At 42.2% G+C, this 25,013-nt stretch overlaps 1 protein-coding gene across 3 annotated transcripts in view; it reads left to right on the top strand.

Annotated features, from left to right (window-relative positions):
• The window catches only part of fam184ab (family with sequence similarity 184 member Ab), a 158,405-nt gene that overhangs the window by 76,381 nt on the left and 57,011 nt on the right, over positions 1–25,013 (top strand). For all 3 annotated transcript variants that reach the window (XM_075459367.1, XM_075459369.1, XM_075459368.1), the window contains exons 8-12: positions 77–258; positions 5,120–5,305; positions 16,611–16,733; positions 19,130–19,291; positions 19,523–19,644. In XM_075459367.1, coding sequence (XP_075315482.1) covers positions 77–258; positions 5,120–5,305; positions 16,611–16,733; positions 19,130–19,291; positions 19,523–19,644 — 775 coding nt within the window. The remainder of the gene's footprint in view (positions 1–76; positions 259–5,119; positions 5,306–16,610; positions 16,734–19,129; positions 19,292–19,522; positions 19,645–25,013) is intronic.

The raw sequence follows: 25,013 nt of genomic DNA on the forward strand, positions 1-25,013 counted from the left end.
CTTTGGCTGGTTTTGTTCACATTAACAAGAATGGACCGAATTGTTCTTTATGCATGCCTGCTGTGTCCTGTCATAGGTCAGATAAGCAGCCTGCAGGCCACCCAGATGACCCAGGAAGCAGCCATCAGGGACCTGGACAACGAGCGAAGCCGGGTGAAGGACAAGGTGCTGAGGATGGAGGAAGAGAGGGAGGCCCTGCAGGGCCAGAGCCAAGCGCTGGACGAGAGACAGAAGCAGCAGATCCAATCCCTGGAGAAGGTCTGTGTTTTATATTCATGGCAGGCTGGAGGTAACTGTGTTATGAATAACAAATAAGTCCTCAAGATGCTGAGAGTGAGCTGCTCTGTGGACTCCAGACCTGTAAAAGAACTGGAAAGTGGGAAACCGTGTTGGATTCCCATCATCGGTTGGCACATTAGGATGCAGAGAGTGTACGTTTGAACAGCGGTCCCCTCCATCTGCCTTTACTGCCGACAACACAGCACTTTTTCAGAGAATCCAGAACATCTTGTCAAAGATTAGGAGCAAAGGGAGGAAGTTTCTGTGGTTTCCAGAACGCAGCCTGATTTAATCTGGATGACGAGCCAACGCTGTTGGACGGTTCTTCAGACAGAAAACAAGCTAAATGCATGAAAACATTTTCAGTTTGAGATGAGAGCAAATGTATTTCCTCGGTTTTATTTCTCCAGACAATAATCCGCCTGTGAAGTGTATGTTTTGCCTTTACACATGTAAAAGGAGTGTTTTGTGTGAATTATTGATGTATTTGGGGAATTCTTCGTAGCTATCCGGACATTTTTAATGAAGCATATATCCGAACAGCGTGCTCTTTTGTCTTTCCTCTCCGCCGTCTGCGAGTTCAGACGTCTGCAGATTAGCTAAAGTAATTCTTAAGTATGCAAAAAGTCAGCAAAGCTGACCCAAACAGTGGAAAAACGGTCACAGCGTTTCCAAACTTCGGATAAAAAAGCGAGCTGCTCCTTTCTTTCTTTCTCCTTAAAGCAAACTTAAAGGTCACATGGTTTGCGAAACAGTTCAGTCAGCAGACAGTAAATGTCAAGTGCTGCAGCTTCATGTGTGTTTTTCTATTCTTTTATCTCTGACATTTGTGCAGCGTAATCCTCAGAGTTCTCCCACTGACGGAGGTTGCTGTGAATTTCAATGTCTTCCTCAGACTGATGGAGGGGGTCGTATCACCTGAGCTTTTAGGAGGTGTCGGGAAGCTGAGCAGAGCGGCATAAGTAGGAGGCAGATTCACGGCAGTTTGTCCAGAAAAATCACCACAAGGTGTTTGTTTACATGAGCCTTCTGCTTCATGTGTAGCAAAAAATATAACTGAACAGTTAACTAAACAAAAAAAAAGAAATTACATCTAGTTTAAATTGCTTCACCCGATCAGCACGATGGTTGCCACTGCTTAAATAGCCTCACCTCACTGGGCTGTACCAACAGAGGAGGGGACTCCCCTGGCTTCTAACTTTTCACTGTTTCACTCGTCACCAATCATGCCAATTACAGTAAAAACACTCTTACCTGTTTTACCTTTTCATCTACATGTTAACCAGACATAAATTAAATACTAAATAAACCTAAATAATATCTAAACCTAATGTGTCTCACCTTCCTGATGTGGACTAGTCCAATGACCTCCCCCAATCACGTTCCCCAGAGTATAAAAGCAGAAGTATTGCAGCACTGCCTCCCTTTGTCTCTGAGCGCATGGTGAGTAGCACACTTAAATGTTCATTTAACTTATTCTAAGGAAATATAATTCAATAAATTACAACTGAATTTAACAATACTTGTCAGTGTTTATTTAAACCAAAGATGTTGAACTATGAAATATAACCAAACATAATACAAAACACAAACAAACCCGGGATAGTCTGCATCTGTAAAATGATTGAAAACAAGCAAGTATGGTGAACTAAAGATGGTATTAATAAACCAGACAAATGGTCTCACCCACTTTATTTTTAAACCGAGAAGAAGTACAAGTACTTACCTCTTAGTACTTAGTACTAATCAAGGCCATTCGAGTTCTTCACATTTTATTTCCTTTAGGCATATTCAACCCAAATACAGCTGCACTTTGTGCTTTTTAGTCGCATAAAACTCCTCTTAGTGCAACATATTGTTTTAACATTTTAACTTTCACAAACACATTGCAGGAAAATGAAGCTCCTGTCACACTGGTATCGGTTCTGTAGTATCAGAACACTTTAATGAATGATATCCCGAGCTTTTAGTCATTATATCATTCTTTTAGAGCTCAAATTACTTTTGCTTTAATAAGATCTCTTTGTCCTTTAACTTGTGAGGAAACATTTTTCAAGTCTGTTTTTATTATTTGACTACCGTTACGCTGAAGAATTCGCTGCAAAGTTCAAAGTTAAAGTCTGGATAACGACCATTATTCGACCCCATCTTCAAGAAGATGATTCGACAGTATAATTTACAGCATTTCTATTTATTTTGTTTTGTAAAAATGTTGTAAATCTTAGATTAACTTCCTTGGTATTATTGAAAGAATGACTTTGCTGTAATAAAAAGGTAAATGGAGTGAAAAAGATTCACAAATGTTGATGTTAATTATAATTATTCTGTTATAAACTATGAAGTTTTAGCTGCTAATTTTATGGAAAAAGTTCTCCCGGGTCCAGTCTGCTTAAAATTAATTAAACGGGAAGATGAAGAGCGTTTTTATCCCTTTTTTTTTGTCTGACTCATGAAAGTCAACATATTGATGGGAGGCTCTGTCTTCTTCTTTGGTTGTTTGAGCCTTCTGCTCGTCTTCTCTCTGCAGAAGGACAGATTTACCTCCCCGGACGGTCCTGCCTTCTTGTTTTTTTGCCCTTTGCTGACCATATGTTAACAGCAGTCTCGCTCACTTTGAACAGTTCTCACAGATGTTGTCTTGGCAGATTTCCAAACTAGCCTTTTTCTTTTAGCCGTATGTTGTAACGGTGTGATGACTTTCTGATGGGAGCTTCGTGTTTTTATCTTTGTCAGCTAGTCATTTGATTTAATCTGCAGATTACTACAAAAATATAGCATTAAAAGAGCTTTAAAACTCTTTTCATCCAGTGTAACCCATAAATAACAAGTACTTGACTTCAGTTTTGGATCATTAGGCGCGATAGAGACAAAGACTAAAGTATAAGACTATTATAGAATACTTTAATCTCATTAGTAGTCACATAGTCTCTCAGAAGGTTAGTGTCAGCTTGTCTTGCTGAACAAACAGATATCCAGCTTCCCGTGTGTCTTTTCACCAAGGTTTAGCCAACTGTAATTTGGATATAACCCATGCAGTGAAGGAACAGCTGTTCCCCTGATGAAACCCACACCATATCGAATACAAGTGAATTTACTTTCCTTTGGATGTCACTGTTTTGTAGCCTTGGTTCATAAAGCATGTCCATGACAAACTCAGTGTGCTGTTGCTGGGTAAAGAGAGTATTTTCTCCTGCCCGTCTGCCTCCTTTGTACAGTATCGGTGCTTAGCAACAACTAAAATCCTCCGAGCACTCTGAACATCATCTTTTCAGTGTTTAATACAATCACTCCTCTTACTCATCCAAAAACAAGACCTCGTTCTTTCAATTACTACAATATTTGTGTGTGGTATTAACATTTAAAATGTTAGCTGGAACTAGCTCGCTGCTGCTAGCGTTAGCGTTGAAGGTTAGCTCGTACCGAGCTCTTGTCATCATTTAGTGTGATCGCAGGCAGTGTTGCTTTTCCTTCAGTAGCTGTGCAGCAGAAAAGGTTTTAACGTGCATTAGCAAAGGTTGGTGGAAACTGCAAAAATCAAACGGTGTTTATACTTGTTTATGTCTTGTTTTTTTGTCAGTTTGTCTCTTAAAAGTGGTCATGCAACCTTATATGTAACGTTAGCCATATATGCCCCTTCTGACAGCATCACAAAGCCTTGTTTATTTCATTTTTTAAAACTTTTGTAATTAAGGCTGAGCAATTTTATCGATACTGCGAAATATATTGATATTTTGTTTCCCGATAAAGTATCGATTTTTATTTTATTTTTTATTTTACTTTTTTATTTTTTTTTTAAAGCAAACTTTATTGAAAAGTCAAACGTTACAATTAGTGAAAATTAATAAAAGAACATTAATATAATACAATACAATGCCAGGGGGTCACATTATGCAAATCAGTGATAAATAATTTCATAAAAATGTTTTATAAAGTGCACAGCTCTCACGTTTGTGACATGTTTGTTTGCTTCCGGTTCAAAGGTCGGAACCACGATTCATGTCAAATCACACTGTCCTTTTTTGTGTATCGAATCGTTGGCTGAATATCGTGTATCATATCGTGAGATTAGTGTGTCGCTACAGCCCCAATTGTAATGCAATAATAAAAGTATCCAGTTTCAAACTAAAGGTGATATAATTCCCTTTGCTTAAGAATGAAAATGTCTAACATCTACAGTCATTGTTCAAACAGGGTTTTCTTATCTTCGCATCCAAATGAGCGGTTTTCTGTTCATAAATCTGTAAAATTGGTTATTTTAGGGCTATTCAGGCACAGCATGAACTGCAAGGAGAGCACAGACTGGTTAATGTGTTCATTGATAATCAGCTGGTGAAGTTTTTTAGCCTCATACTATGTAGCTGGAAATGATGTCTCAGACATGCTGTTTACAACCAGCTGATTAATGTGAAAGCTGCTGATCATTTCAGACGTTTTTCCGAGGACTAAACAAGCCCGAGTTTCTTTTCTTTTTTTCTTACTGTGTGATGAAGACAGATTGTGTAAAAAGCACCTACAAATCAAATCCTTTGTGCTAAATCTGGCCCCATTATCAGCTTGACAGATGATTTAAAATGTTGCCGGCTAATTATCGGACTCATATCTCCGTGATTAGTTGGTATCTCCGCTGGGGCTCTGTAGGTTTTACTGCTTCAGGAATAACAAATGTGAGGTGATGGAAGACCGGAGAGGGAACATTTCCAACACAGAAGGACAGAATGCGGAATGAATTTGTTGGCTGACGCTGAGTAAACAGAAGAAATGAGGCTGATGTCTGTCTGTGTGTCTGCGGTCACCTTTGAGCATCATTTGAATGTGTGTTTGCACTTCCTGTGTTTGCCAGACGCTGCGCGAGGAGAAGACGTCCCACGAGAAGGACATGAGCAGCCTGCGCGCTCTGTACGAGGAGGAGGCCAGCCAGATGAAGGAGAGCCAGGCCCGAGCTCTGGAGGAAGTTGCCAAAAAGCAACGCGCGACCTTGGAGAACGCCCTCACCAACGCCGAGAAGGACAAGAACCGCCTGCTGGCTGTGAGCAAACACTCTAACACACCATCACGTCCCTTTTCCTTCACTTCCAGCTCTATTATAGCTGCTTCTGTTCGCTCAGTTTAACGTTAAAGAATACGTTCAACAAAGGGAGCATCAGACGGTGGGCTCTGCGTGGGATGGATGGAAAACTTCACTGATTTTCAGATGCTGTTCCTTAAGTAATCGGTGTTTAGGACTAAAAGATGAAGAAAACGAACAGCTGTTTGTTTTAATTGATGCTGCATCATCAAGCTCAGGCCTCGTTTAAACATTCTCATCTTATAAAAGTCGTAAAGTTTGATTTCTCCAGTTCGGCAGAAGAGTTTTTCTCTTTATGGACGCTGAGTACACTTCAGTTTGTGAACTTTATACACATAAAAGGTGAAAGTAGCTGCAGTAGGCTTCTTTCAAAATGTTTTCAACATTTGCTCTCATTCACTACATGCATAATAAACCAGGATATTATGATATTTAACGGGGCTTTGAACACTTTAAATTGCTCTGGTGCAAATTAATCAAACTCAGCTCAACTAAAGTTGCTAAAGTTCACAAATGCAAGAGTGTGTGCTCAGTTGAGGTTAAATAAAAGATGTCTGAGACAGAAAAGAGGAAATAAGACACTGAGAGCACACAGCTAACCTGCTCGTAAGGGTTGTTCTGGGAGGTAAAATGCTCCTCGGTTCCTCTGATGAAAAGAAAAGCTCGTTAGAGCAGCAGAAACACGTTCGGACTTGTGTTAATCTTGACATATTTAGTTGATTTTGTGTAGAATAAAGATTGGTTTTGGTTTCCTGACTGTTTAAAAAGTATATTCAAAGTGAGAATAAAAGGTTTTAAGACCATTAATGAAGAGCAATAAAGAAGTTTCACTTGTAGATACAACAACAAGTCGGCACCACAGCCACAGTTTAATGTGACTTCCTCTGAGCAGCTGCAGATTAAGCAAATTACATGTGTCGCACCCCCCCCCCCCCGACAGTCCCAGCCATCGTGCTGCTCAGAGCTGCCCGCACAGGCAGGAAGTGGGCCATTCATATGCAATCTGTTACGTTTCATATTTCTGTGTTTTTATTTGTGCGTTAGAGAATAACCTTTGTGAAACAACCAGAGATTAAAGCCTTGAGGCTCAGATTCTCTGCTCCTCTTTTCACCAGCGGATTGAAGCTGGAACGAGTGGCTCGGTTTGAATTTTGTAGAAACTGTTCCTGTGGCTCAACTTAAAGTGCGCAGGTTTTATTTGCTGCTGTAGATGTTAAACCACATAAGAAATGTTCAGCACTGTAAACTCATGGTAATCTCTCCTTTACTGCCTCCCTGGAGCCCGTTACTTCCTGTTTCAAATCAGAAAAAACGCAGGTTCCTGGAACTTTAACCACCACGAGTTGATGTATACGTAACCTGATATTCACCAGTTAGAGCAACATAACGCTCACCCATCGGGGTTGCTGTCCGGTATCCGCCGGTAGAAGAAGTGCCTCCCTGTCCTTGGCGGAGCCGGGGATATGTTGGGGTTTTATCACAGCTAAACGATAAGAACAGAGTGAATGTTGGACCAGTAGACCGACCGTTACCGTAAAGCTTAAAGCCAAAGAAAGTGTAGGAGGTGGCAGCACCTCTCTGGGTTGCAACCTGCATGTTTTACATTGGATTACTCCAGTGTTAAAGGGATAGTTCGCCTCTTTCGACATGAAGCTGTATGACATCCCATACTCAGCTCAGCTCAGCTCACAGGACGCAGCAGGGGGTAAGAAAATGTTCATAAATGATATTGCTAAAATGGGATTTCATACAGCTTCATGTCAAAAGAGGCGAACTATCCCTTTAATACAGAATAGTGCAGCTCAAGTGAAGGATCTGAACACTGAAAACTCAGAGTTTTGTTGCACTCACATTGCTGTTTCCCACCTGATGCCAGTGTTTGTGTTGTGATATCAGATATGATCTAAAAGCGAGCAGACAGATAATCAGCAGTGACTCAGTCAGAATACAAGCTGTCAGCTCCCTCAGCCTCTCTGCGTCCCTGCCAAAAGATTTGGTCCCGTCGCACCATTCAGTCTGTTGATGCCGATGAGTCAGGGCTGATGATGAGCGACAGGCGTCCCGCATTGTCTGCATATGCTTCAGCACCGAAACGCTTTTTTTTTTTCATTTGAAGAGGTTTTTAAGCTAATTTCAAGATCACTTTTATCTTAAAAGTCCCAAATATCACATCTTATTTCAAGAAATCTTGACAAGCCGATTTTCACTGGTTCCATTGGCTGATTTTTTTTTTTTTTGCTTATTTCAAGCAAGGGAAGTTGGCCAAAGGGAAAACTGCGAGAAATTTTCATGCCCGCTGCGCAAAGTTGTCCAATTGCGCTGATTTCCATGAAAGCGGGCTCTTTCGGGCAAGCTTTTAACCTTTTCTGAGGCTCTTAACGTGTATCAAAATACTTTCGACCGAATTGGCCGTGGTGTCAGTAGCAATACAATTCAACCCAGGGGCTAACCATACCATTAGCTAGCACAGACATTATACATTTTGAGATTTCAAAAACAGCGCACTTACCTCTCTCAGCTTCCATGTTCCACAGGCGTGCGCACAAATTAATCGCCGAAGTCATACACTATAGTATTCCAAAATTGTCTTTTTGTCCACCAAAAACGACCCTCGGGAACCGAACTACACATTGCCATGTTTGTTATTGTTTCCTATCGAACAGCTGACTCGTTTCAAAACCCATTTTCGCCGTGATGTCATGACGTGTCACATGACTGCTGGAAGGAGCGCACCTTCGCCCATTATTCAGCTGCGGGAGATAAGAACCCTCGGGTTTTTATTGTTTGCAATTTCGAGATGGATAGTTCGTCAGATTCTGTTGTTGGAATGGAAGAGTTTGACGAGTTTGATGGTCGTTAAGAGCCTCAGAAAAGGTTAAACGCTTGCCCGAAATCAGCGCAATTGGACAACTTTGCACAGCGGGCATGAACATATCTCGCGGTCTTCCCTTTGGCCAACTTCCCTGGTGCTCCAACAGATGGGATATATTTGTAAAATGTTCGGAATTCCCCTTTAAGACAGGGGGGGAAAAGTTAATTGAAAAACCTTTCCAATCTCTGAATGGTGTGGGCGTGGCCAGGCGGTGAAAATCGTGTGGTGGTGTTTGTGATTTGAAAGCCTTATCATCATCCCAAAGTCATGAAACTTGGCACACACGCCCACCCTGACGACCTCGTACATATGTAAAGGGTATCGTGTGTGGATGGAGCAAAATGGTTCAGTGGCGCCCCCTAGAAATGTTCAAATACCCCTCCGCATTGGGGTTATTATGTGCTTGTACGCAGAGGGTCTCGTGCGTGTTGGCAGAGCTGCGCGACGACGACGTCCAGCGCATGCCCAACGTGCGCACATCTCGATCCCGCATACAGCTACTTGCAGCTTTCTAGTTCTTACTTATTTTTGATGGTGCATTTTTTTCCAGTGTATACCGATCAGTAAACCCTAAACCTACTGTACTGCCACAGTCCTGCAGTTTCTGCTGAGAAGAACGGCTTCTTTAAAGGAAGAAACAGTGTTTGCTTAATGCCCTATGGACACTGGGAGCTGGTTCTCAGCAAGTAACCAGCCTGCTTTGACCCTTTGAGCCAACATTGTTCACTGACATCACCATCTGCCACAAGAACCAGAAAGCAGCTATTTATTCCGTTTGTTGAGCAGTAAAATGATAGATTATCACAAAGGCCCGGATATTGTTTCAGGTCGCTGGCCTTTCTGTGAGGATAAGTGAACTTTTTCTTCTTGGATTAAGGCAACAGCTGCATCAGAAATGACCCGTGTGGATGAAAGAGCTAAACAAAAAGGGGTCTGAACCGTCAAACGGAACTATGGTTTAGTTCATTTTTTAGGTTTTGGGTCAATCCCATGATGTGAAGAAGGATTAAAAATGAAGATGACGGCGCTCAGCCGAGCAGGTTTCCCTGAAACGGACTCATAAAGCCCAGCATGACTATCTCCTGCTCCTCAGTGACTGTAGAGTTTTCCTTCCTCCTGATGTCGGTCCTGCAGGACATTAGTGCCCATCAGTACATTTAACTGACCGAGGGGCAAATGAACACTTCTGACATTTATTCACCTGAGTGTTTATTTGCATTCAGTCAGAGTTCAACTCATAGATGGGATCAGATTAAATCCTGTTGGCCTGACAGACCGATAAGGGTCAGAAATGTCTTCAGAGATGACGACTGTTTATTCTTCCGGTTGTTTCCTCCATGTTGATACTTTACATTCAAATTTTGAGCTCCAGTAGAAGTTTAAAGTGGTCTAAAGTTAAAGTAAATTAAGTTAAGTACATCACAAGTTAAGATCTGTCGAGGGTTGTCTCTCACTTTAGTGAATGTACTTTGTGTCCTTCCTGCACTGCCAGAATTTTTCCTGCGCCGTGATGAGAGATGATAAACTACTTCCTTCAGAATACTCAGCAGGCTCTTTGCTGCTGGAGAAAAATACATGTTGGGCAGTTCTGAAGCAGGTGAGGCGACAAAGAAAGAGAATAAAGGTTTTAAAGGACACGCAAAGGACAACGAGCAGCTTGTTTTACATCCCAAATAAGGTTTATTATCTTTCCGCGAAGATAAAAACGAAGCAAAGTTCAGACTGCTGCAGAAAATCTGCATTTTTATTTCGGGTCTCTGTAGATTAAATCGCATCAAAAGAAGCTGCAACGGTGACTAAGAAGCTGGCAAACTCAAAGGAGGAAACGCAGCCTACTGACGTGGGTGCACGTTTATATTTACCACCTATAAATGTCATCTGGGACACCACCGGGTTTGCATAATCTGCTGGAAATGTGAGCAACCCGAAGGAGCCTCTGCCACTGTTACCGTGTTACAGCAGACGAATCAAAGCCAAATCTGAATGAAAGCTGAATCCGTGGATGTTACAGCTGATGGGATCCACATGTGGAGTCTGCTGCATGAGTCACACAGGTGATAAGAGTGCTGCTATTTCAGGAAGACGCTGCTCCTGCCGCTCGGTGACAAACGGCCGCTGCTGCGTGTCGTCGTGCCGCAGAAGGAAGGAAACTAATTAGATTAACGCTCCGCCTACACGTGTGAGGAAGCGTGGAAATGCACGCTACAAAGAAAGCACACGTTTTCTGTCTCTGCCCAACGTGTCTTTTTACGTCACAGATTTCAACGTTTTGTCGCTTTCGCGCTTTAGACCGATGAGGAAATTAAGCCGTGTGGGAGAAACGTGGAGGTTTGACATTTAAAAGAGTGAAATTGTTACAACTCAAAGTCCTGCTTGAACGCTCGTGACATTTAGTTGACGTGAAACAGCAAGTGGAGAGTATGGAGTCAGGAAAGTTATCAAAAGTAGGGCAAAAGGATTTGATGGAGGGGGTGGATGCTTGTTGGCCGAGGGATACGACTGCAGCCCACCTGTGTGTGTTTCTAAAACCTCCCGCATTAATAATTTACTGCTGCTTACTTAGCGCCGAGTGTGGCCATCCTAACTGGCCTTAGGCCCATACATCCAGCATCCAGCAGCATCTTAGTCGGTCCTCTTCCACTGCTCACTGAAGCTTCTGTTTGGGAGTCGGCTTCATCTTTCCTCAGATGAGGCAGATTCCTGCAGGATCAAATGGGAATAAAATAAGTTTAATTCAGAAGATATAAAGCTGTGACATCTCAGATATTCATGTAGGGGGTCTTAATTAAGACCTAATGGACCAGAACAGACGCAAATATTCATGGTTTTACATAAATTGTGTTTAAAACATTTGCATAAGCACATTTTTATGTACACTCAGGTGAGTAAACGGGTAAAAACAGCCTCTGAGATGGTTTAACGCAGCGATAGATGCTATTTACCTTTGATATTTGTGCTTTCCTGGCAGCAGAAAGTCTTAAGAGGCCTTTAAAGAAGCTAAAAGTGTTGCATAAAAAGGAACTGGCTTCTTTTTTCTTGGTCTGGCATCTCTGGTGGACGCTGTGTGACCCCGTGCTCGGTGTTACGTAACATCCTCCTCGCTTTCAGTCTCCTGTATTACTTTGCCCTCGGTGCTGAAGACATCCCAGCAGCTGCTCAAAGGAACCCTCCTAACAGTAGAGAATATACTTTATCTGGGCTGCAGAGTTTACTGAGGCCTGTGTGGTCGTGCTGACCGGAGGGAAGACGTAAAGCTTTGCTAAAACAGCTTCAAACTTTGGCTTTTACCACCGTTTCCCTTTTGTTTTTTTAAAAAAAAGGTAATTATCTGGTCTACAAATTGAGTTGAAGGCAGCTGAATCCAGTTTGTGTAACTTTAAGCTTGTGAGTCAATGAATCGTGTCTCTATTACCGCTGTTCAGGGCTCTTTTATTGAGTCCGTCTCTCGTAATGACTCCTCATATCCAGCAACTATGAAAACTTCAGCTGTATTAGATTTTTATTTATGAACCAGGTTGTGTCTTTCATTTATGGCTGAGAAGAGGCTGGTAGCTCCCGCTTTCACATCTCTGCTGGACTGACGCATCTGTCACAGTCTATCACAGCACTCCGAGGTTTAATACCAACTCCTGACATCTCACTTTCCACACGGTGCTGCATGAGCTTTGCCTTGTTTACGTGTAGATTAGCCAAGTGGCGTATTATTCTTATAACGGACACTGAGGAGGACTCAGTTTCACTCCTGTTTAGATATGCTGCTTTGCTGCAGTTTTAATGTATCTTTTTTTATCATTTAATTATTATTTTCTTTACTGCCGTATGTTTTGGATGTTTAAATTGTTGGATGTTGTTATATTAACATGAAAAAACAATAAATATATGTTTAAAAAATAAAAAAATTTGCTGCTCTGAATCGGGGTGAAAACAGTTAAAGAAGCAGGTCTCAGCCCTGTGATTGGCTGGCCTCCTGCCCGGGTGTTTCCCCGCCTTTCGCCCAATAGCAGCTGGGATACGCCCCTTCAGATCCCGAATTGGATGCATGGAAGAAGCTGATCTTATTGAACTAATTCTAAGCAACTTTACAAATGCAACTGACCCAATACAGCAACAAAAAACCAGCCATAAATACAGGAAGATGGAGGTTCTCTGTTCCTTTATCTCTTTATCCTTCTTGTGCCTGATGGTAACAAATAGCCAAATTCTGGTGTCGTTATCACTTTGTATCTGATATGAAACACTGAAATCGTCCCCGAGGATTACAAACAGGGCCTGGGACCGGTTTAATGAGCCTGAGGTGGCTGTTCTGAGCCACAGCCCAACACTAATTTAACTGCTGCCAAGGTGTAGAGTCGCACAGCCTTGTGATGATGCCTGATCTCCACAGACTCCAGTTTCCAGTCGCGCACAGCCGTGTGAAGGCGACTGATCCAGTATTCTCCTGCCTCCAAGTTGCATAATGAGGCCGTGTTTTAAATGATACTGATCTGAGCAGACGGCTGCATTGATAGAAGTCTGTTGTGCGTTTTTTACATGGAGATTCCCTTTCTTCTGGCCTCATCTCGCCTCCCGATGTGTTCTGAAATGCTCGGCTGTTCCCTCCTGTTCGTGATAACGCTGCAGAAATGTCCGGCCTGAAAGAGCGACAGTAATTCATTCGCTTTCTGCTCCTTCAGTCATCAGTTTCACAGCTTTTCTGAAATGTGACAGGGCAGAGAGATGAGACGAAATAGGTCTCCATCAGTCCTTCATCACCTGATTCTATTGTCTGATACAAAGAGAATCTCGCTAATGATCCTCTCTTTCATCACTTCTTTTCTTTCATCCACTGGAATTACACCATAATGAGAGCTGCCTGTGAGAAGCATCATTGTGAATCTAAATGAATCAGCCCTCTAAATTGAGCTGGAAGGTACGGCAGAAGTCCTGATGTGTCATGATAGGCCCCCCCACCTCTGACTTTATTCTTCACCAGTAGCCAGTGGCCCATCATACCCTTGATGCTGGCAGACTGATTAGATCATTTTCTGTTTTTTTTTCTAGTTTATATATTGGTAAGCAGAGGTGGGTAGAGGAGCCAAAAATTGTACTCAAGTAAAAGAACTGTTACTTTAGAATAATATGACACATAAAAGACACATAATGTAGCTGCTGTTTCTCACTCTTTGTAAGGTAAACATGCTTTCAGTATGAGGCCTCGTCTGCGTCTTCATTTCCCACCGTTGGTTCTGACATTTTTCATCTGTTTCTTTGTTTGTTTGCTACGACTGCTAATGCTAAAGCTAACCCGTCCCGTCGCTGAGATTGAGTATGGTCACGTGACCAGACTGCACGGCTGCGTTTGATTGGTGAACGCGGGGGAACAAAAATTATGAGGCGTAGAATACCAAAGAGGTAAGAAGAGAAGTTCCTAAACTCCACCCGCCGAGCACCAAAGAGCCAGAGGGGTTGGTGAACCAAAGAGCCAGAAATTGTCCTCAGAAAATGGAAGAGACTAAAGCGGAACTGAAAAAAGGGCAAATATTTAAGTTCAGGTCATCAGAAAACAGCTTCAAATCCACCATATCTGTTAAATGTGTTAGCGGACAGCTATTTTCTCACTTCCCTCACCCTTTTTATGCAATAATAACCTCGTAATTCTATTTGCCAATAATTCTGCTCCTCACAAGATGCAAAAACGATCAAGTTTAGCTGCATTTTGAAGCCAAAATCCTTTTCCAGCACCTGGATCTAATTGGGTGGGAAAAGAGAAGTTTCACCTCCAGAAGTTGCTCTGGTTGGGAGCTCGTACTTTTCAGATTTCCCAGAACATTGCATGTGAATCAATGAATATTTTTATTCTGTCTCGTGTCCATAAGAGCTCGAAAACTTTAACTAACTTTAAGTTTGACTCATTGGCTGTGTTCCAAACCGCATACTTCTCCTACTACTCCTACTAACTTTTTGAGTTAGTATGCGAGTTTGAGTAAGCGAGAAGTTCCCGGATACATACTAGATTCACTGAAATGTTGGGTATGCATCATGAGGTTACTACTCATACTCAAACTACCCAAGATGCAACGTAACGTGACGTCGCCGATCGTCATTTCCTGTCAAAACGGCAGTTCAAGCTAGCTACAACGAGGGTAGGTTCACTTCCTGTTTTCAAAACAAAAGCACCAATTGTATCGTAATGGCTTTCCCTATGATAAAAGGCAACGGGTATTTTATTTTGTGAAAATAACCGGAAGTGCGTTGCTCACTGCGGCTAGCTTTAGTAGCGCCAAATTCGTGGGAACAAAATTGTAAATAGCCGGTATTTTGTCAGGTTTTCAACACGTTGGGGATCTAAACGACTGCTTTCTCACCTGAAAATGTTTCAAATGTTGCTAAAGTTTACAGAGTTTAGAGCTTAAGGGAAATCAGCTTCAAGCCGGCTGATTTCGGCTCGGGCAGGAGCGAAATGCATTGTGGGTAAACGCTCTGCATACTGTCTGATCGATAAGTATGCAGTATGCAAGCGTGTAGTATGTAGTGTGTAGTATGTAGTGTGTAGTATGCGGTTTCGAACACAGCCTCCGTTTCTCTGGTTATTCTTTAAGACACAAATTTAAAAAAACTCCAAACTTGATAGAAACATGAATGGAGTTTTTCTTGGTTCATTTACATCCTCACTCCCATTCCTCTGTTCTTCAGGGACCCGTGTGAGACGTGGTGTTATGACTTATTATCACATTTATTCAGACTGTTTCGCAGACGCACGTTTGCATGAATTAGTTGTCACAGTTTTTTTTCTTGAGGGAAGCTACAGCTATAACAGTTCTTACCCTCAGACTTTTATTCATTAAGCCTCGCACATTCAGATCAGCTCCTCTTGGGTCCTAATAATTTAAATGAGAGCATGTCACTGCTGTCCATGCTCTGTTTTTCTATCACAAAATCCTTCCCCCTATCTCGTAAATAACTGTGGCGAATTGCATTTGATGTTGGAGCAATTTTCCTTTGCTGTAATTGTCCTTTGAAAGTCGCAGTCACTCCACAGTGTAACAGAAACCGTTTACCATCCATAAGCAGGCATAATGAGCTTTATTATGGCGGCAGTGCAGGGCGACAGAGTCTTATCTCTGTCAAGGACAGACGAGAGAATAAGAAAATGAAAAGAAAGTGGTTTACAGATGAATTAATCGAGTTTCATCTGTACAATGACTGCAGAGGCACTGCATTCATACGAAGAATGTGACAAATGTGAGTTTTTGTCCTTTTTTAGCCATTTCTTAGCTTTATCCGAGGTCGGGTCGCAATATATTCCTCTCCCCGGCGCCACTCTCCGGCTCCTCCTGGGGGATCCGGAGGCGTTCCCAGGCCAGAAGGGGTTATATAATCCCTCCAGCGAGTCCTGGGTCTGCCCCGGAGCCCAGGAAACCTCCACAGGGAGGCCCGTCCCCTTATCTCTGAGGCTGGGCCCAGCCACCTTCCAAAGGAAACAGCCGCTTGTATCCGCCATCTCGTTCGTTCTTAAATTCAAACTTTTCCATTCTTCATCCACTTCCTGCCCTGAAAAAGTCTCAGAAATGTGTTTCTGTTCTGCAGAACGACTGAGATGGGCTTCGCTGTCTCATGTCTGTGCAAACATCGTCACCAGAGACTTGTTTTACGTTCCTTTTTGGAAGAAAGAGAAGTCTGTTTACTCTCCTGAAACCTAAATATCGCATGCAGTGTACTACTCGCCAGTGCTGGCAAAAGAAACCTAAAACTTCCAGCAGTGGGAGTACAGAGAGTCTCTCTCCTCTGAAAGCACAAACACCGTCTCAGAGCGCCACGCAGACAAAGGAAATGCAAAATATTCTAACTACACTTTCCTTCCCAACATCTTTTACTCCATTTTTATGTGCACAACAAACTCTTCGTCTAAATTCCTCCTTCTAAGCTGGATTCAAGGTTTTTGTTCAGCCTTCGAACAGGCCCAGCAGCTTGTTGAAAGACGGATAAAAAGGGTCAAACAAGCATTTTTTCATGTCCTTAAGTTTTTCTTGTGTTTACTCTGAAAAGTGTGGGGGTGACCTCTGACCCCTAAAAGCTTGCTGGTGCAGATGCTTGGCAGTCTGCCGCTGATCCTCCCAGACAACAACATCTCAGTCGCTATCAAACTGAATTTAACAGGCACAGAAAGAAGGTTGCAGTGCTTAAAAGAAGTGTTATTTCATGTGAAAACATGGTAATAAGCCCAATGAATGAGTCTTTTGCTCTGTTGCCACATCCGTTTAGTCGGATTTAAAGAAAATATTCACCTCTGCCGCATCTGTTTGGTGCCACATCACCTGGATGAGTGTTTGCAGACGTGAAACACCACAGATGCTGCTGATGAGTCGCTGATTTCATTGCTCTGTGTGTGTTTGTGTTGCTGATGGGTTTCCACAGGAGCTGGAGCAGCAGTTTGAGAAGGAGCGGCTCTCTCTGGAAGAGCAGAAGACGCTTCTGGGGCAGCAGCTGGACGAGCTGAGGGAGGAGCTGACGTCCAAGCTGAACGAAGCCACCGAGGAGGTAACGCAGCATTAGTATGTCGCCTGTTGCACTGATGTCAAATCAAGCAAGATTTCACAAACATTTGCATATTTAAAACCATTATGAACTGGTTTTTTGATCGTTTCCATAGCAACTGCACACTAAGTTTTACTAACTGGGTGTATTACTTACATAAAGAAACAGTAAAAACTGCTTATTGTAAGTTTGGTGTCAGTTTAACCCTCATATCTGATTTAAAACACAACTTAATTTCTGAAAAGGGACATTTTGTCCCCTTTTAAAACGACCTAAAAACATCATATGTTCATATTTTTTTCCGCTTTTTTTTCGTAGATCTTTTATACCACCTTAGTTCTGATCATAACTACCAAGTTTTCAATTATTTTCAAAAAAAATTAACCCTTTAGATGCCAATTTGAACTTTTTAGCCCAAATTTGAAGCCTTTAGGTGCCAGTATTTTCAAAATATGGAATGCAAAGTGGAATTATTGAGTAGGGATAATTATGGTCTGGGATATGTCAATGATTAGCAACAACATTGATTTTTAGGGATTTTAAATTTTTTTGTTATGCCTGATTTAAAAAAAAAAAAAAAAAAAAAAAACTCCTTAATTTCTGAAAAGGACCATTTTTGTCTCCTTATAAAATGATCCCCAAAATACCATATGTTAATATTTTTTTCCACTTTTTTTTTCAGAAATCTTTTCTTCCACTTCAGTTCTGATCATAACCACCAAGTTTTCAATTATTTTCAAAAAATGAACCCTTTAAATACTAGTGTATATGAGGTAAACACCAATTTCTGTTAAAAAAAACACAAAAACTGCTGTATTTTCAATGTATGCATTGCAAAGTGAAATATTCTATGGGGGATTATTAGGTCTGGAATATGTCATTGATGAGCTACAACATCAGTTTTATCAGCTTTTTAGTTTTTCTGCAATGGCAGATTAAAGAAACGGCTATTAGGGTTAAGGAACTTTTGGCTGGTGAAATATAAAGAAAAGCTTTATGAATTCTTCAAAACTCACTGAACTGTAAACCAAACTGCAGTCTTCATCCTGAGCCACAAAAAAGAAAGGATTTTAACCTGAATATTTTAACATTTTCCAGTTGTACACGCGTGTAACGTGTCAGAAATTAGGTGAAAAGACACATTAACACAGTTATCTGAGGGGAAACTAAAGGCTCAAACCTGGCCTCAGGGTTTTAGTTGTCGAACAGATAAAATGCGAGTAATTGGCTTACAGCTTTTTCTTTTACAAACTGGATTAGTGTTATCCCTTTAAACCCTCCGCTCCGAGTCTGAGCCTGAGACGGAACGAGTCGGGCCCAGGTTTACCCTGAGACCGTCGTGTGTGTTCCCTGCTCCTGCTTTACTTTGGTAGTCACTTCCTGTCACAGTCTTAGTGTCGTCACCCTCTGGTCAGTGCATTTATACCCCAGCCTCGGATGTTTCTACCAAGCCTAGTTTTCACGTTTTTGGCCCTTTTGCGTGTTTTACGACCAGAGATTTTGGACCTTTGCTTCGTCTTTTCTTGCCTCCCCGTGTACCGAACCCTGGTTTGATTAAACCGATGCTGAGAGTCGTGCATTTGAGTCCTCCAGTTCGGAGCGTGATACAGATGATGTAAGAGTTGTCCAACTTAAACCCTGTGAAGGTTAAAGCTGAGCTTGAACGAATCCAGATGAGAGTTTGGTCAAATTTGTCACCAATATGTTAAGTTGCCAAGTTTTTCTTCTCAGCGTAGTAGTTCCAGTCTAAAATATCACTTAAAGGCAAAACACACAACTGATAGCAGCAAGTCATTCAAGGAAACAGACAGTGGAGCGAGGCTTCTACATAAAAACTACAGAAAGATGCTGATGTTAAAAGTGTGTTTGCACAACAAATGTTATGGCACTTTCATTCATATGGCAGCACATTTAAAATAAAACTAAATCCTAAAAGCTATACACTACTTTTGGATTTTGCGTACAAGTGCGATTAATCGTGATTAATTAGGGAAATCATGTGATGAATTAGATTAAAGATTTTAATCGTTGCTCAGCCTTAGTAAAAAGCTGAGTTGTCATTTCGCTGGAAAGTTTTGCTGTAAACATTCTGCTACAGTTTGTTGTTTCTTTGAACGCTCCGTGCACACATTGTGAGCTCAACTGTGCATCCGGCATCAAAGCCGATTTGAATCTGATGCACTGGAGAAACATCTTGCCACGTTAGCACAAAGCATCGGAGCCTCGCTCGTTTAAATATCAGAAAAGGAAACGGTTATCGAATACATTTTTGATGGAGCTGAGCATGAAATGCTGATGCGGTTTCAAGGTTGCTGCAGCACTGAGGTTCGGCCTGCAGTGCAACAGAGATGTAATGTATTCCCTCTGTGGAACTGCCCGTGCGTCTCTCCTCCCCGCAGGTGTCTCGGCTGCAGCAGGAGGTGAGGAAGGGCGAGCAGGACTTCGGAACAGCTGAGGGGCAGATCTCCACTCTGAAGGAGGCCCAGGACAAACTGCTGGAGGAGCTGGACGCCACCAGAGCCCGGCTGAGAGAGACCAGCAACCTGCTGACCGCGCTGCAGGTCGGAGAACAGATTCCTCATCCATCTTAACTGTTAAAAAGCATGTTGGAGAAGTTCAGCATCTTATTAGCTTTGACATGTAATCTTCTGGTAATCCATTTAAGCTTTAGCCGCCTTCTAAATGTCCAAAAATCATCTTCAGAATGCTGATTTATTGTCACGCTTTGACTCGTTATGCTACAAAAGTCCTCACACTGGAAAAGATGAGGCAGCGGTCCGTCTGTTTCACAGGGAGAGCTGGAGACCCAGAAGCGGCAACACGAAGCCAAACTCATCACCACCAAAGAAGAAGAGAAGCTCAAGATGGACAAGATGGCTCTGGAGCTGGAGCTGAAATGGACCGAAACTCTCAGGTAAGTGTGGCTGTGTGCCCGGATTTTAAATGGGAGCAGAGTTTACAAACACATGGCGGGAAATTAGTTAGTATGTTAGTTAGTATGCGAGTTTGAGTAAGCAAGAAGTTCCCCGGATGCATACTAGATTCTCTGAAATGTTGGGTATGCATCATGAGGTTACTACTCATACTCAAACTACCCAAGATGCAACGTAACGTGACGTCGCCGAATGTCATTTCCTGTCAAAACGGCAGTTTCAAGCTAGCTACAACGAGGGTAGGTTCACTTCCTGTTTTCAAAACAAAAGCACCAATTGTATGGTAATGGCTTTCCCTATGATAAAAGGCAACAGGTATTTTATTTTGTGAAAATAACCGGAAGTGCGTTGCTCACTGCGGCTGGCTTTAGTAGCGCCGAATTCGTGGGAACAAAATTGTAAATAGCTGGTATTTTGTCAGGTTTTCAACACGTTGGGGATCTAAACGATTACTTTCTCACCTGAAAATGTTTCAAATGTTGCTAAAGTTTACAGAGTTTGAGCTTAAGGAAAATCAGCTTCAGGCCGGCTGATTTCAGCTCGGGCAGGAGCGAAATGCATTGTGGGTAAACGCTCTGCATACTGTCTGATGCGGTTTCGAACACAGCCTTTGTCTTTTATCAAATCTTTCTGTTGCATGCTGTGGGTTTCTGCACTCAGATACACTCCTGCTCCATTTCAAATGCACCCACAAGTAGGCGGTGATGACATAATTGGTCTGCCTCATGTCTGGCACTTTGTTATTTGGTGGAATTATAACTCTTATGATCCATTAGAAGCAAATTCACAAGCACACAAGCAACAGATCTCAGGAGTTTCAGGATGGATGTGAGCAGATTTGGAGTCTGTTTGCTTCAGAAAAGACATTATAAGCTTATTGTTTGTGATAGCGTTCACTCGTTTATCCTTAAATGTGGCTTTCGTGTCACATTTGGACACACGTGCTCCTTCAAAATGAATGCATAGAGAGGAGGTGTGGGTGACCACCTTTTGAGGCTTTGATGCCCCGATGCTCCAGACCTCCTGAGACTGGGATCTTGGGCCCTTTCAGCCTGTTTGAAACACCATCAAAGCAAACCCTGCACAGATGATCCCAAACTGAGGATGAGTAGCTTTGAAGCTAATGGAATGCTGCGTGTTTTTAGAGCAAATCAAATGATTCACTGCCATGCTGACTGAATGATGAAACACTTTTCTGTCAGAATCTGATCTGTCTGCAGAACTTGTTGAACGGTGTTGATTTCAAAGTGTTTTCTTTACGTGTCTCTTCCATCTTACACAAACCTGCAGGTTTGTTTCATCAGCTCGTGCCGCAGCTTTTTGTTAAGTTCACATTTGATATTGACTATTATTCCCAGCCTTTTCTTCCTCCATGGAACCCACAGATATCTGTGCCTGAGTGCAGAATATTTTCTCTTAATTTAGTCTCCTTTGCACTCGCTCTGGCTTCTGAGAGGCTTTAATATGATAAAATCAGGTCTTAAACTGTATACAAACACGTATTGACCTTTTTATCTACCTGCTTTTTGATTATTTGATTGAAGATGTGAGCTCGGTTAGCACCGTCGCCTCACAGCAAGAAGGTTCCAGGTTCGATTCCCGGCTGGGGGGCCTTTCTGCGTGGCGTTAGCATGTTCTCCCCGTGTATGCGTGGGTTCTCTCCGGGTACTCTGGCTTCCTCCCACCCTCCAAAAAACATGCATGTTAGGTTAATTTGTGAGGCCCAGCCGCTGGGGAGCACGAGCCCTGATAGAGGGAGAAGAATGAAGATAAAAACTGAGGAATCTGTTTTAAAAAAGCACAAAACTGGAAGGCAGAAGGTGTCGAGTCTTACTTCCAATTCAAGAGAGTAGATGTTAGAATATCAGAAAGCTTTTTAGAGACTTTGAACCTTCTTATTTTTGTCCCCCAGAGTGGTTTAATGCAAATAAAAACTGTACGTATTAGTTTAAATTTAGTGCTCACACACAATATTTCTGCATCTTTAGGTACTGATACTGTGGACAATTTGCAAATATGAATGAAAGGAAACTGCATAATAGACGGTAATGCAGCTGTAATTTGATATTAACAACAAAAAATGGCTCCATCACAGACAGATTTGGCTACGTTTCCTCTAATTTCACTGTTGGCTGTGTGGACAGTCCATCTTCAAAGCCGAGCTGAAGACACTGTGGCAATGAGAAATAAAAAGCTGAATATTAACACAGCGCTCTCGTCCTCCTCTTCAGCTTCCTTTCACCTTCCCGTGTCTTTCTGCGAGTCGCTTTTTCCCCTCCGGAGAACGTCTCTTCATTTTGGGCAGAATCTGCTGTGGTTAGTGAGCCGCCTGAATTAAAGAGGCTGGCTTTAATCCCTGTTTCACACTGAAAGCAGAAGGTTTGTCTTTGATAGTGTAATCATGGAAAACGCTCTCAGGATTACCAAATGAACTGAGGACGTTCAGCGGATAAAGAGCCGAGGCGGCGGCGGCGCGGTCGTTTGTCGCCGTCAGCGTCTCACTGACCACGTGAGAAACTCAGATCTCTGTCTGTCAGCCTCGTGAGTTTGTCCTGGTAAATGTAAGGGATGTTTTTTAAAGCCAGAATAGTGGGTTCAGCCTCAGTGTGCCGTTCTATGCCTCGTTATATGTTCCGAATATAACTCGGCAGTAAGATAAACACCTTTCGTTCATCAAAACTCTGAAGACAGTGATCAGTTTGTCCACAGATTTATTGACTTAAAAAAGGGTGAAACTGAGAACAGACAAAAAAGAAACATGCTTATAGAATGTACTTCTTATACAGTATATAGTCTTGGTAATACACTGCACCATACTTTTGTCAGAAATCAAATTACTCCTTTAACCTTTTAACTTCTTCATGCTTACAAATGAACTGCTTATTTATTGTTTAAATCTATCAAAACTTGTCTGAGAACATCTGATCAGATTACATACTTCATAAGGCATGAGATGTAGGCAGATGTCTTTAGATGGAAACAGGCAGCTGGACCAGCTGTTTTACTGCCATGTGCCTCCACTTCCTGTTCCTCTTAAAGGGTCATTGCTAACAAATGAAACAATGAATTGAACATGCAAAAACATACTAACTAAAATACAATAACAGAACACTCCGATCAACTGGATTTTACTCGACTTTTTCCCATTAAATATTTGTAGCTTCGTGGCTGATCCAGTTCATGTGGAATATAAAAAAGATAAACATCAACACGGCTGCAGTGTTGTTGCTGATGTAAGAATAAGAACACATTTACTTCCTCGGTGTTAAACAGAGGTATTCCACACCTTTAGCTTTGATTTGAAACAAATCGGCGTCTTCAGAGTCAGAGATGCAGAAGCCGGCTCGGTGGGGTAAAGGTGGGAACTCTGTGGTGGTAAATCCAGGCGTGAACATCCTGTCTCATGCTCCCTGAGCCACTCTGCCACAGTGTGAGCCCAGAGAATCCGGGATAGCACTTTAAAAACATCCGTCACATATTTAACCCAATATGTGTGAAGACGTGGCTACTAATGTAAAGGGAAAGAAGATACTGGAGATGTTTAACGTGTAACTGTGACAGACGTCCCTGATTTATAAACACTTCCCTCCCAAAGAAATCCCATTAATTTGTTACTAAATAACAAAAAGTTTGCATTTCTGTGCTAAAAGATAAAGAGAGAAGTTGACATTTTCCCCTTTTTTGTTAAAGTAAGTAAGTAAAGTTTATTTATACAGCCCTTTTCACAGGTTAAAAACGTGCTTTACAACAGTCAGAAAATAAAATGAAAGTCGCATAGAAAGATATAAGAGCACAGGAGATGAGACAAAACAGACATAAAACGGAGCCTTTGCCTGAATGGAAGGGTCTTTAGCGTTCCGCAGTCTGGGGAGCCACTGCTGTAAAAGCCCCGTCCCCTGGAGTCTTTGACCAGCTGACATCAGACTGCCAGAAGGGGTGTGGATATCTAAGAGATCTGCCATGTGCGAGGCTCTAAACCTGAGACCTAAAAGATCTAAAATGGATCTGAAATATATACGACAGGCAGAGCAAAGAGGCCGAGACGGGAGTTATACGGCGTCTCTTTCTTGTGTTGGTTAAAAGGCTGAAGACGGCCAAGGTCCTCCTTATCAAAGCAGGCAGAAAGGTCGTTGTTCAGATTTATTTTCCCAAAACTCGTTGATGAAAAATCCGAATCGATACCTAAAGGTCGAAGGTGGAACAACTTAAAGGTACAAAGAGTTTTATATTTTATCTGAGGGCCTTTGAAAAGCTACATTTGACATCAACATCCAGCTCTGCATCAGTGGCACCTTCACACAGATGAAGCCCTCCCTGCCATGGACGCTGATGCCCCCCCCACACCATCACAGACGCGGGCTTTAAACCTTTCTCTGATCACAGCCTGGATGCTCTTTCTCAGCAGTTTTTCCCAGAAGCAGCTGAAATGTGGACTCATCTGCCCACAGAACACGTGTCCACTGTCCTTCTGTCCACCTGAGCTGAGCTGGTGTCCAGAGAACTGGGCCGTGTTCCTGCACAGAGCTGATATATGGCTTCCTCCTGGTGTGGTGCAGCTTCAGGTTACATTTCTGGATGCTGAGGTGGACCGTGTTGAGTGGAAATGGTTCTCCCAGCTTCTCCTGAGCCCATGTGGCTGTATGGATCATGGTGGCGTGATGACGGTTTCTCATTTCTCCCAGCTCATCCAGCGGTAGTTTCTGTCCTTGGCCTTTCCACACTGAGATTTCCCCAGACTCCCTGAATCCTTTCACAATATTCTGCTCTGTAGATGCTGGAAGACCAAAGAGTTTGGCTCAAAGTGGTGAGCAACAACCAATCCTTGCTTAGAAATACTAAAGCTTTGGTGGACGCTCCTTTTACACTGGAACAAATGCCCCTCCAAAAATAAGTAAAAAAACAACAAATAAAAGACGTTTTTGCTTGAAATAAGCAAAAAATCTGCCAATGGAACTAGTGAAAAGCGGCTTGTCAAGATTTCTTGAAATAAAATGTGATATTTAGGACTTTTGAGATAAAAGTGATCTTGAAATTAGCTGAAAAACCTCTTCAAATGGAAAAAAAAGCATGTTTCATATGAAATCCGACTCAAAACAATTTGTTTTGAAGACTTTTTCATTTAACAAGATATTCCAGATGTATTGTCTTCAAACAAGTCCCTATATCTGGCTGAAATGGTACTTGTTAGGCAGTTGTGTCTGATATTAAGTGTAATGAGATATTTTGACTAGAAATGAGACAAATATACTTGGTAAGACTTTGATTTTTTCCAGTGTACACCCAATCCTGACACCCTCACGTTGACCAGGTAACCTGCTGATTTCACAATCTTCCAGAAAGCTGTTACATA

The sequence above is a fragment of the Odontesthes bonariensis genome, chromosome 24 (genome assembly GCF_027942865.1).
Source record: "Odontesthes bonariensis isolate fOdoBon6 chromosome 24, fOdoBon6.hap1, whole genome shotgun sequence".
Classification (NCBI taxonomy): Eukaryota; Metazoa; Chordata; class Actinopteri; order Atheriniformes; family Atherinopsidae; genus Odontesthes; species Odontesthes bonariensis.